This window comes from Giraffa tippelskirchi, chromosome 1 (genome assembly GCF_054371585.1).
Source record: "Giraffa tippelskirchi isolate mGirTip1 chromosome 1, T2T-mGirTip1v1.2.pri, whole genome shotgun sequence".
In the NCBI taxonomy this organism is placed as follows: Eukaryota; Metazoa; Chordata; class Mammalia; order Artiodactyla; family Giraffidae; genus Giraffa; species Giraffa tippelskirchi.
Genome location: NC_137275.1, coordinates 128,098,455 through 128,110,805, shown reverse-complemented (window position 1 = coordinate 128,110,805; position 12,351 = coordinate 128,098,455). Strand labels below are relative to the sequence as shown.

The window sequence follows — 12,351 nt, the reverse complement described above, 5'->3', positions numbered from 1 at the left end:
TTGTTAAATGAATGTACAGTAAGGATACAAAGAAACCTACATAACATCCTACCAGGCCATTAGGGATGTTCCCACAGTGGTAAGGCACTTTGCAAGTGGTACTCAAGAAGTGTATTTTAATGGTGAGACATTATGTTCAAAGACAGACCTTTATTTGATTGAACTGCTCAGTGGAGCAAGTAGATGTTCTTGTTCCTAAAAGGTTCACTAGTCACGCAGCTCACTATGGCTCAAGACCTACATATAGAGTGACTCTCCCCTGCTCTCAGCTGTCCCTTTGCTGATTGGTTCAGCTATGAGGAGCTTACTCTTGGTCCTTGTGGTCCTTGTCTTGCTCTCCTATGTTCCACCAGGTAAAACGGAATCTCCTCCCTGTGGAATTATGAACCATCAAGGGAAAAAGGGTATGAGCTCCTACAACAGTGAGGAGGAAGCTGGACTTGGATGAAGAAAATTGGAACAGGGAGGGATGTAAGCAGAGATGGATGCTCCAGGCTGTTCCAAGGAACAGAGATAAGATGCTAAGGACACATAATAGTTTCAAAGAAGACATTCGTTCTGGATTTTGGTCTAGGGAATCTGTGAAGTTTGTGGGGGAATTGAACTGATGGCATTGGCAGAGCAAAAGCATGAGACCTTTAGAGGATACATAGAGGGTGGAAGAGGAACTGTTGCTCTAGGACTCTTAGAACTTGCACTTCGAAGTCAGTTAGAAACCAAGGCAAATTTGATGCTGAGAAGAATCAATAAATAGAGCAAATTGTTCAACTATATTAACTTTAAAGCATGATAGGAGCCTATGGAACATCGGTTTGAGGGGTCAAAATTTATGTCCTATGGAAAAAAACCCAGCAACTTAATACTGAGAAGGGTCCACTTAAGTCACTGAAGTGGCAAGTCAACAACTTTGCTTGTGGTTTGCTAAAGTCTGCAGAGAGCTTTTACTCTTTGTCTGAAAGCTTCACATTCTAAAGGTATCATTTAAGGGCCATAGGTAAGTATTCTAGAGGCATATCAGAATTGTGAGATTTCTGCCGCTGTCCTGGATGGCAGGACCTTTGGACTCATGATGTCTCCACTGGACTCCTTTGTCCCCAGGGGGTGCCCCAGGGATAATGGGTGGGTGAAAGGCAAATTCACTTGCCAGTGGCCTTTGGTCAGACCACATTGGTTACTCTTACACCACAAAGGCCCTTGGGCAGGCTGGGTGGAGAGACTGGTAAGGTTTAACACACAAGAGTGGGGAATTCAGTAGGATAACTCACCCTCACCCTCTTAAGCTGCCTGCCTACCACTCCTCCTGATCCCTCAGCTTCCAGAGGTGCCCAGGTCTTAAGGTTAGGAGAAATACTAGTAACTGATTGAAATCTAAGTCTCAGGTACTCCAGACCCATTAAAACTCACCAGCCACCAATGCTTTCAACTACTCTGTGATTAAGCCTTGGCAGGCAGTCAGGGATGCAGGAAAAAGTCAACTAGAGGCAGGCCTAGAACCAGGGGCTTCTGTACATCTGTGCTGGTGATCTTTCCTTCTTTAAACGACACTTGATAATCAGATTACCTTGCTCCTGTTCGAGATCCTGCATGTCTCCTGGCACGGGGCCTTGACAGACTCCTGGGGTCTAAATGTTTTCCATTGCAAATAGTTCCAAGTGAATCTGCTGGGCCCTGTTACCTGTCTATAGTTGATTAGTGATTCACATGAGTTGGGACTGTGGAAACTAGTGACTCATAATACATCTCTGGGAAATAACTTAAGAGCTACTGAAAAAGGGACACCCAACCATAACATGACTGGGGTCTTTAGAGCCTATTCAATTTACCATTAAAAAGTTGTAAAGTGTAGTCTTCAGTCTTATCCAAGGCATTATGACCCTGCAAGCACTGTGTGTTTAATTCTGTTTTTGTTGGCAGTTAGAAGTGGAGCAAATGCATTTATAAGAAGATTCTTTAATACATGCTGGCGAACAAAAGGTGTTTGCAAGAAATCATGTACAAAAGGTGAAATATTTCATATATTCTGTGAAGTGTCAATGCTTTGCTGCATTGATAAAAAGTATTTGCCTTCAATGGTTGGGAAATAGTTGTATCTGAGGTTCCTGCTGACTTCCTCTGAGGACCTTCTGAGATGTACTATACCATTAAAATGATGGCTTTAGCCTATCAATATTTCTGTGTTGGCTGTGTTTCTCTTTATTTAGAGGAGTTCGTTGTCTCTCCCATGAAAATAATTCCTTAGTCGAATTCCTTGTCTTCAATATTTTTCTTCTTTGTTAATTTTTCCCATTAAAATTTTCCTAAAAACTTTTTTTTGAAATATACCATGTACTCAGAAAAATGTAAAAATCATAAGTGACCTTCTTAACAAATTTCACAAATGTAGCACATCCAGGCAACAGTCTTCTTGCTTGGGAAAGCTCACGGATAGCGGAGCCTGGCAGGCTACAGTCCATGGGGTCACAGAGAGTCGAACATAACTGAACACACACACACATACACACAATTCATGTAATTCTCACAACACTATGATGTAGGTACCATGGTTATCCCGTTGTATAGATAAGGAAACTGAGGATAGAGAGAGACTAAAGAGCTTATCCAAGGTCAAATAGTTTGAAACTGGTTGGGCTGGGATATGGTACTATAGATGAAATAACAATGTGGTGGATATAAGTTGAGGAAATTAATGAAAAAGTGCACACATGAAAACAGAGTGTGAGCTTTTATGAAATATTTACTTTAACTTGACCATCTACGTATATAATTACCATGAGTTTCCTTTATCCATCATATTAATTATTCTTATATAGACAAGGGAGTTTTAAACATTTTTAGATTTCTGAAAAGGATGGAGTTAGACTTTTCACCACTTCTTTTTTTCCTTAACTCCTTTTTTCTTCTCTCTGCAGCAGATGGTCCAGTCAGCACAGTATCTAACTGCGTATTCGTTAACATTGCACTTCATTCTGCAGTTATAGTATCCTGGAGGACATCCTTCCTGAAAAAGGAGGCTTCTGGCTTTGAAAAGAGAAAACATTGTATTGTGTGTTTGTATATTTTAATATTTGAACACTTTAATATTTGAGGTGTTTCATAATAAAACAACAACAACAAAGAACTTTCCCAGAAAAAATGACAAAAAAAGAATGGAGAAGAGAAAAGTGGCAGTACTGAATAAAGATAAATGAGGGTTTCTTCTCTAGAATAGTTAGTGAGGTGAGGCTGAAAAGGGGCAGTGTTTCTGATAAGAACTGTCACAGCATATTTTTGGCTATGCTAAAATTAATGATCCATTTAAGCGTGGGGATTCATGATTCAGGAAAGGGTATTTAATTGCAGAAATGAAGTCTCTGAAAGTGAGTGGGGATGAAATTTCATGTACAGGTGAAGGGGTTGGCCTTAGGTCAGAGTATCAAGTTTAGAAGGTGGGGTGAGATAAAATTAGGTAAAGGTTCATGGTGGTGGGGAAATGGGGATTTTGTCACTTGTTGCTTTTCCTGTCTTGGTGAAAAAAGAAATCATCAATTGAGAATGAGAATTGGATGGGGAAGTTGGGTCTTGGTTTCCATTTTCCAGTGTGTTTAGGCTCAGAGCCATTACCTCCTTTACTGAGGAGGTTTTTGAGACCTGCACAGGGTCCCACATGCCATGGCCGCTCACCTTGGTTTCCAGTTCTTGATCATAGGTGTTTCCATCTATCCCTTTACCCCAAGGAAGCCTAAGTTTTATAGGAATCACTTGCATGCATTTCTTTACTTAAAAATAGTGTTATTACCTGAATTTCATCCCTAGATACTGTAGTTTAGTTTTTTCTCTTTATAATTTTTGATATTCCTTCTAAACCTACAGATTTTTCCCAAATCCTTTTTTTTTTTTTAATATAGTTTTCTTACAGTTCTTATGCTGAAGACCTTGGGATGTTTAACCTGTAGTGTTTCCTAGAGTTTATATTTTTCTGATTGCATACTTTTAGAGAAGTCAGCATGTTCCTGTGTCCTGTGTATTTTCAGCAAATTGGCAACTGGATTCAGATGCTTGACCAGACTCATGTTTGATTCCTTTAGCTGGCTGTACTGCAGTTGTTGTTGGTGATTGTGTGTGTGTGTGTGTGTTTTATCAGGAGGTCCTTAATGTCTGGTTGTCTATCTTTTGGAGATAATAGCAGTTACTGATTCCCAATGGCTAGATTCATTAATAATGAGGGTTGTATGTTGGTGACACTGTAGTTATATGTCTTTTTCATTGTTTAGTTGAAATGTACATGACTCAGTAAGTTTGGTGACTAGTTTACACTTATGAAATCATCACTACTATCAAGATCATAAGACACTTTAATCACATATGAAAATTTCCTCTCACTTCCTCTATTATTATTGTTGTTGTTGTTGTTATTACCTGTGGTAAGAATACCTAGCATAAGATCTAGACTCAAAAATCTAAGTATACAATTCTGTATTGTTAACTGTGGGTACTGTGTGTAGTAGAACTTCAGAAATTTTCTGTCTTGCATAAATGAAACTTTGTACCTTTTGACCAATGTCTCCCCATTTCCTCCACCCATCAGGCCCTGTTAGTATGAGTTTGCCATTTTTGGATTCCACATATAAGCGAGGTCACACAGTATTTGTCTTTTTGTGTCTGACATTTCATTTAGCATAGTACCCTCCAGGTCCATCCATGTTGTCACAAATGGCAGGATTTCCTCCTTTTTTTAATGCTGAATTTGTCTTGTATATATATATCACATTTTCTTCTTATGTGTATATATGTTTTTCACTTTTATTGAGGAATGACTGACTGATAAAAATTGTATACATTTAGGGTATACAATGCAATATTGCATGGCAAATAGATGGGGAAACAGTGGAAACAGTGGCTGACTTTATTTTTCTGGGCTCCAAAATCACTGCAGATGGTGCTTGCAGCCATGAAATTAAAAGATGCTTACTCCTTGGAAGGCAAGTTATGACCAACCTAGACAGCATATTAAAAAGCAGAGACATTACTTTGCCAACAAGATCCGTCTAGTAAAGGCTATGGTTTTTCCAGTAGTCATGTATGGATGTGAGAGTTGGACTGTAAAGAAAGCTGAGCGCCAAAGAATTGATGCTTTTGAACTGTGGTGTTGGAGAAGACTCTTGAGAGTCCCTTGGACTGCAAGGAGATTCAACCAGTCCATCCTAAAGGAGATCAGTCCTGGATGTTTATTGGAAGGACTGATGTTGAAGCTGAAAGTCCAATCCTTTGGCCACCTGATGCGAAGAGCTGAGTCATTGGAAAAGACCCTGATGCTGGGAAAGATTGAGGGCAGGAGAAGAAGTGGATGACAGAGGATGAGATGGTTGGATGGCATCACCAAATCAATGGACATGGGTTTGGGTGGACTCAGGGAGTTGGTGATGGACAGGGAGGCCTGGCATGCTGCGCTTCATGAGGTCGCAAAGAGTCAGACATGACTGAGCGACTGAACTGAACTGAATGCAATATTATGATATAATATACATTGACTTGATACCACCACAAGATAATTAACATATCCAACACTTCATGTGGTCATCCTCTTTTATTGTATCATAAGATCACTTGAGATCTACTCTCAGCAAATTTCAAGTGTATAATACATTATATTAACTATAGCCAGCGTATTGTACATTAAGTCTCTGGAACTTGTTCATTTTATAACTGGAAGTTTGTACCCTAACATCTCTCCATTTCCCTGCCCCTCCAGTCCTTGGCATCCACCATTTTACTTGCTACTTCTTTGACTTTTACTGTTTTATGTTCCACACATAAATGAGATCACACAGTATTGATCCTTCTGTGTCTCACTTACTTGACTTAGCATAATGTCCTTCAGGACCTTTGTTTATGTCAATGCAAATGGTATAGGAAATTTCTTTGTAAGGCTGAATAATATTCTGTTGTATGAATACACACACACATACACACACATATGTATAAGACATTTTCTTTACCCATTCATACATTGACAAGACACTTTGGTTGTTTCTTTATCTTGGCTAGTGTGAATAATGCTGCATTAAACATGGGAGTACAGTTGTCTCTTCAGCATCTCTATTCAATATCATTTTTTGGCTATATACTCAGAAGTGGAATAGCTGAATCTTATGGTGGTTTCTAGTTCTAATTTTTAAAGGAGCATTCATATTTTTTTCATAATTACTTTTCCAATTTACATTTCCACAAAAGTGTACAAGGTTTCTGTTTACTCTATATACCTACCAATACTTATTATTATTATTATTATTATGATAATAGCCATTGTAACAGGTGTGAGGTAATATCTCATTGTGGGTTTGATTTGCATTTCCCTGATGATAAGTGACTTTGAACACCTTTTTGTTTTCTTTTTGGCTACTTGTATATCTTTTCTGGAAAAATATTTGTTCAGGTCCCTTGCCCATTTTTAATTGCTTTATTATTATTTGGGCTATTGAGTTGTGTGAGCTCCTCATGTGTTCTCCAAGGAACTTGCAAACCCTTATTGAGTATAGGGCCTGCAGATATTTTCTCCTATTCCTTAGGTTGTCTTTTAACTCTGTTAATTGTTTGTTTTGCTGTGCAAAAGCTTTTTAGTTTCATGTAGTCCTACTTATCTCATTTTGCCTTTGGTGCTTGTGCATATCCAAGAAATCATTGCAAAGACGTGTCATGAAGCTCTTCCTTCGTGTTTTCTTCTAGAGATTTTACAGTTTCAGGTCTCATGTTTAAATCTTTAATCTATTTTGAATTGACTTTTTTCTATAAATATACTCTTTGCATATGGCTATGGAGTTTTCCTAACATCACTGGTTGAAGAGACTCTCCTTTCTCCATTGTGTAGTCTTAGTACTCTTGTTGAATATCAGTTCCCTCTGTGTTTTTTTTGGGGGGGGCGGTTATTTCTGAAGTCTCTATTCTCTTCCACTGTTCTACATGTCTTTACTTTTTTTTTTTTTAATATTTATTTATTTGGCTGTACCAGGTCTTAGTTGAAGCATTCAGGATCTTTGATCTTCATTGCGGCATGCCGGATCTTTAGTTGCAGCATGTGGGATCTAGTTCCCTGACCAGGGATGGAATTCAGGCCCCCTGCATTGGGAGTGCAGAGTCTTAGCCACTGGACCACCAGGGAAGTCCTTACATATCTGTATTTATGCCAGTACCATACTTTAAAAATTTTTATAGCTTTGTAATATATTTTGAAGCCATTAATTGCTATGCCATCAGCTTTGTTCTTCTTGCTCAAAATTGCTTTTCTATTCAGAGAATTTTGTGGCTCCATAAGAATTTTAGGACTCATTCTTTCTTCCTTCTCTCTTTCCTTTCTTTAAAAAAATTTTTCAGCTGTTTAAAAGTTTTAAAAAGCTGTTCTAAAATTGTTTTTTTCCCTATTTCTGTGAAAAATAACACTGGCATTTTCACAGGGATTTTACTGAATTTATTATTTGCTTTAGGTTTTATGAACATCTTAGCAGTATTAATTCTTTCAGCTGCTAAATAGGGGATAACCTTTTATCTGTGTCTTCTTTAATTTCTTTCATCACTATTTTGTAGTTTTCAGTGTACAAGTCTTTTACCTCTTTGGTTAAGTTGTATTCCTCAGTACTTTGTTCTTTTGATGCTGTTATAAATGAGATTGGTTTCATAATTTCTCTTTTGAATAGTTCATTGTTAATATGTAGAAATGCAACTGGTTTTTGCTTATTGATTTTGTTTTCTGTAACTTACTGAATTTTTGTACTAGTTCTAAGTTTTTTATGGTATCTTAGGGTTTCTACATATAACATCATGTCATTTGCCCACGGAGGTAACTGAGTCTGAGTTGATTCTAACTCAAGCCTGGAAGCATATTCAGTGATAGAGCTGCTGCTGCTGCTGCTGCTAAGTCACTTCAGTTGTGTCAGACCCTGTGCGACCCCATAGACAGTAGCCCACCAGGCTCCTCTGTCCCTGGGATTCTCCAGGCAAGGATACTGGAGTTGGTTGCCGTTTCCTTTTCCAATGCATGAGAGTGAAAAGCGAAAGTGAAGTCTCTCAGTTGTGTCTGATCCTTAGCCCACCAGGCTCCTCTGTCCCTGGGATTCTCCAGGCAAGAGTACTGGAGTGGATTGCCATTTCCTTCTCCCAGTGATACAGCAATGTCAGTCAAATATATATATATTTAAAAAGAAACAGCTTAAAGAATGGGAGAGAATATTTGCAAAACTGTATCTGCTAAAGGTGTAGTGTCAAGAATATATGAAGAACAGACTAGTGAAAAGTAACTAAATTAAGAAATAAGTAAAGAATTTGAGTAGATATTTCTACAAAGAAATAAACACGTGGCCAATAAAACACTTAAAAAATGCTCAACATCATTAATGTTACAAATTAAATGCAAATTAAAATACAAATTAGAACTACAATGAGATTTCACATTACATTAACTAGGATGACTATAATAAAAGAAACAGATAATAACAACTGTTGGTGACTATGTGAAGAAATTGGAACCCTCAGGCACTGCTGGTGGGATTTTAAAATAAAGAGTGAAGCTATGAAAAATAGTTTGGCAGTTCCTCAGAAATTTAAACATAGTGTAACCATAAAACACAGGTATATTTCCAACAGAATTGAAAATATATCCACATAAAAGCTTAGATGTAAATGTTCAGAGCAATATCATTGATACAAGATCCAGACTAGAAACAACCCAAATGTCCATCAACTGATGACTGGATGAATAAAAGGTAGTATATGCATTTACTATAATACTATTTATCAGTTGAAAAAGATTAAGTATTGATGCATGCTGCAATATGGATACATTTTGAAAAACCTGTTGCTAAGTGAAAGAAAACAGACACGAAGGGTTGGTTACATGTTGTTTAACTATGTTAAATATCCAGATTAGGTAAATGGATAGAAACAGAAGATAAATAAATAGTTGCCAGGGGAGGAGAAAGATGGGGAATGACTGCTAATGAATATGGAGTTTCTTTTTTGGAGTGATGGAATGTTCTGGAATTGGATAGTGATGATGCTGAATAATTTAGGAATATATAGAAAATCGCATAAATGGTACACTTTAAAAGAATGAATTTTATCTCATAAAAGAAACAAGAATAATGAAGGAAATCTTTAATTTATTGAATTTCTTTAGGTATTAAAAGATGATCTTAAAGTAGTAAGTGCATTATAAAAGATGTCACTTGATAGTAATGTAAATCCCACTGATAAGCCCAACAATTAATATATATTTAACACATAGTATTGATGGATTTTAAAGTTAATTTGGGAGGGTTAGATTGATTATTCAATAAGTAGGCCTGTGTAATTGGTTACTTGGTTAAGTGTTAAGATGGAATCTTAAGTCCCACCATACATAAAGTAATTTCCACATAAGCCCTTACCTAGATCAATGATCGGAGTGTTGTGTAAACCACAGATTATGATGGAGCAGCCTCCTATTCACGCTGGCCCTTCTAATCTCCACTCATTTACCATTTATTCAGTTCCCCAAATTTTCTGTGTTCTGTAACCTCCTTCCACCTTCTTTAGATCAAACACAATCTTCAAGTAAGAGCTTATAGGTTAAATCACTGGAGGGCACCACCTTACGGCTGTTGCCCTAACCACCAACTCTCCACTACTCTCCCATTCTTCGTTATATGGTACAATCTGCTCTTGTCTAATTTATTTTCAAACTCTTGAAAGACCTTGTATTCTCTTTCACTTATATTTTCATAACTTTGGAATGAAAGGTTTCCATCTTACCTTGAGGAACTATGGACAGTAAGGCAAGAACCCCAAGGAGGGAAAGCAAGACCTTCATAGTTGAATAAGTCAGAGAGAATCTGTAGCTGGGATGAAGAAAACTTCTTTCTACATTCAGTACTCAAGAAGTGAGTTGCTGTTTGATTATTGAACCTTTCAGTGGCAAGAACATTTCTGTGTTCCAATGAGCCTTCATATCAGGAGATACCACACAATGGACGTGACCATCAGTCATTCACAGGACATTTGCCAAGTGTTGGCAGGGTGTGGGCAGTGACAGAGGAATGTACAGCACTTACAGAGAAATAGCAGCCATGATAAAGGGAGGAGGGGATATTCTGTTGAAAAATCATTGTCTTATGGTTCCTGGAGGTTATGCTATGCTATGCTATGCTAAGGCAACATTTATAGACTATAAACATTCTATTTGTTTCCCCAGTAATACAATAAAAGAAGCACTAGATATAATAACATACTTATTTATTAATATTTTGGGGAATGTATGTCAGCAGACTTCAGCAATGGAATTGTTTTTGAAACCATACACAGGCTTGTGAGATATACAGAAGCTTAAGTTTGGTTGTCTCTTTGTCCAGCCAACTAATGAGATCAGCTTATTTTTATGTCTAGAATCTTAGTGAACACACATTGTTATACATCACTGTCATATGCAATGTGAGGGAGACCAAAAAGGAAGAAAGGAACTTAGGTGCATTTGGGAAAGCAAATAGTACAGGAGTGACAATGGCAATGCAATCTGAGCATGTCTCTGACAAAGTGGCACAATTGCCTTGTGTGTATGCATTTTCAGTCATGTCCGACTCTTTGGGACCCCATGGACTGTAGCCTGCCAGGCTCCTCTGTCCATGGAACTTTCCAGGCAAGAATACTGGTGTGGGTTCCCATTTCCTCCTTCAGCAATTACCTTGTGGACACTAAGGAATGAGCACAGAGGAACACTGGAGTAGTTTGGATGACCTAGGGAATGATTAAAGAAAACATGAATAAGAATGCCACCTTTAGAAGCTGCAGAGTGCGTTCACATTCATGATCTAATTTGGTCTTCACAATTTCTTAGATGCTCTTACTCTACATTGAGTAACTTCCTTCTAGTTGTCAGTGTCCAGAAGAAAGCTCCTTTCTTCCATGGCTTCCTCTGGATACTCCTTCCACTCCTAATGAAGCATGTAGTCACACTCTTTGAGCAGGCCCTCCATGGCGATGGATGCCTTGAAAATGACATCAGGAACTAAATCAGGGACAGAGGATTGGTGGAGAGATAGGGACTGAGGTCCTGGAAGAGGCCAATTTCACAGGCCTTAGCCTGAGGAGGGCCAATGTAGGGGCCAAAAGCTCTGGGGATGGCTTTTTCTAAGCCTGGGCTCAGGATTTTTTCTCCTCTGAAGTTGCTGTGACAGTGGCACCTGGGGACAAGCCCCTCTCAGCACCCTAAAAACTCATGGAGGGGTTGTTCAGGTCAGGGGAGTGTGCTGGTTACTGATGACTATTCCATTTACTTAAACCTGACTGGCTGGGAATCTTCAGCTCCTCCAATCATGAAAGGCTTTGGAAGTATAGTTTACATTGCAAAGGAATCACATTTATGAACACAAATCATTGAGTTCCCTAATGGAATGCTAAGGGCTGAATCTTCAATGATATTTTATCATTTTCTATAAAATTTATTTCTCATCCAAACAGATTTGGAGCCAGGGGATGGGCTTGGAAGGCTGCCCAGGAAGCCCAAGAACATTGAGTGATCCATGGGTTGGTAGTCAGGGACATCATTAAAGGGAAGGTCAGAAGAAGGTTCATTACATTCTGTGGGTGGATTGGTGGGCACTAGTGAGTGTTGAAAGGAGGCTTATCACCAGATTGCTCAGGGCCTCGGCACAGAAACAGAAAGCACTTTGATAAAGGCCTTTCCTTAGGAGAACACAGAGAAGAAAATCAGCTATCAAGCTATCAAAGTACAGACTGTCACAGCAGGAGAAAGGAGTTAATTTACCATGAGATAATAAATTAGACTTAGGAATTATTGAGTTTTATTATTGAATTTAGCTCTCCAGAAGGGCAGTAGATACTCAGATACTTTATAATCAAGTGTTCGTTGTTTACCTTCCTTTTCTGTACTCAGTAGTATTGAAACATTATTATTTAAAGCAAGTTCCTGGGCTTTAAAAGCAACAGATACAGTAAACTTCCTTTATTTAGTTTACTTTTTATGTGAGGCTCTAAGTTTTCCCCTTTTGTCTCAGGAAAATAATAATATGTTCTCTATTTCCACTTCTTTCAATTAACTTCTTACCCTGAAGATTTCTGACATCTCTTTGTACTGAATATACTTTTGCTAAATCACTAACAAATTTTCCCCTGTATAAAATCAAATATATATATATATATAATACTGCTGCTGCTGCTGCTAAGTCGCGTCAGTCGTGTCCGACTCTGTGCGACCCCATAGATGGCAGCCCACCAGGCTCCCCCGTCCCTGGGATTCTCTAGGCAAGAACACTGGAGTGGGTTGCCATTTCCTTCTCCAATGCATGAAAGTGAAAAGTGAAAGTGAAGTCGCTCAGTCGTGTCCGACTC

General features: G+C 38.4%; 1 protein-coding gene and 1 long non-coding RNA gene across 3 annotated transcripts in view; one reads left to right on the top strand and one right to left on the bottom strand.

The window, feature by feature from the left end:
• LOC145508237 (uncharacterized) overlaps positions 1–2,167 on the top strand; it is a 49,228-nt gene extending 47,061 nt beyond the window's left edge. For both annotated transcript variants that reach the window (XR_014055447.1, XR_014055449.1), the window contains one exon: positions 1,919–2,167. This is a non-coding gene — a long non-coding RNA (uncharacterized LOC145508237). The remainder of the gene's footprint in view (positions 1–1,918) is intronic.
• Positions 2,168–2,863: 696 nt separating this feature from the next.
• On the bottom strand, positions 2,864–9,817 carry LOC145508278 (beta-defensin 43-like). Its single transcript, XM_081495567.1, has 2 exons — positions 9,760–9,817; positions 2,864–3,018 (listed from the first exon to the last, which is right to left on the bottom strand). Exons 1-2 carry the CDS (start codon positions 9,815–9,817, stop codon positions 2,864–2,866), a joined length of 213 nt encoding a protein of 70 aa, XP_081351693.1.
• Positions 9,818–12,351: the final 2,534 nt, after the last annotated feature.

What these genes read in the sequence shown, in the direction of transcription:
- LOC145508278 (XM_081495567.1), bottom strand. Translation starts at nt 9,817, where the DNA reads ATGAAGGTCTTGCTTTCCCTCCTTGGGGTTCTTGCCTTACTGTCCATA. An exon ending in ACTGTCCATAGTTCCTCAAG is followed by an intron (nt 3,019 to 9,759) that starts GTAAGATGGAAA and finishes CTCTTTTCAAAG; the next exon opens with CCAGAAGCCTCCTTTTTCAG.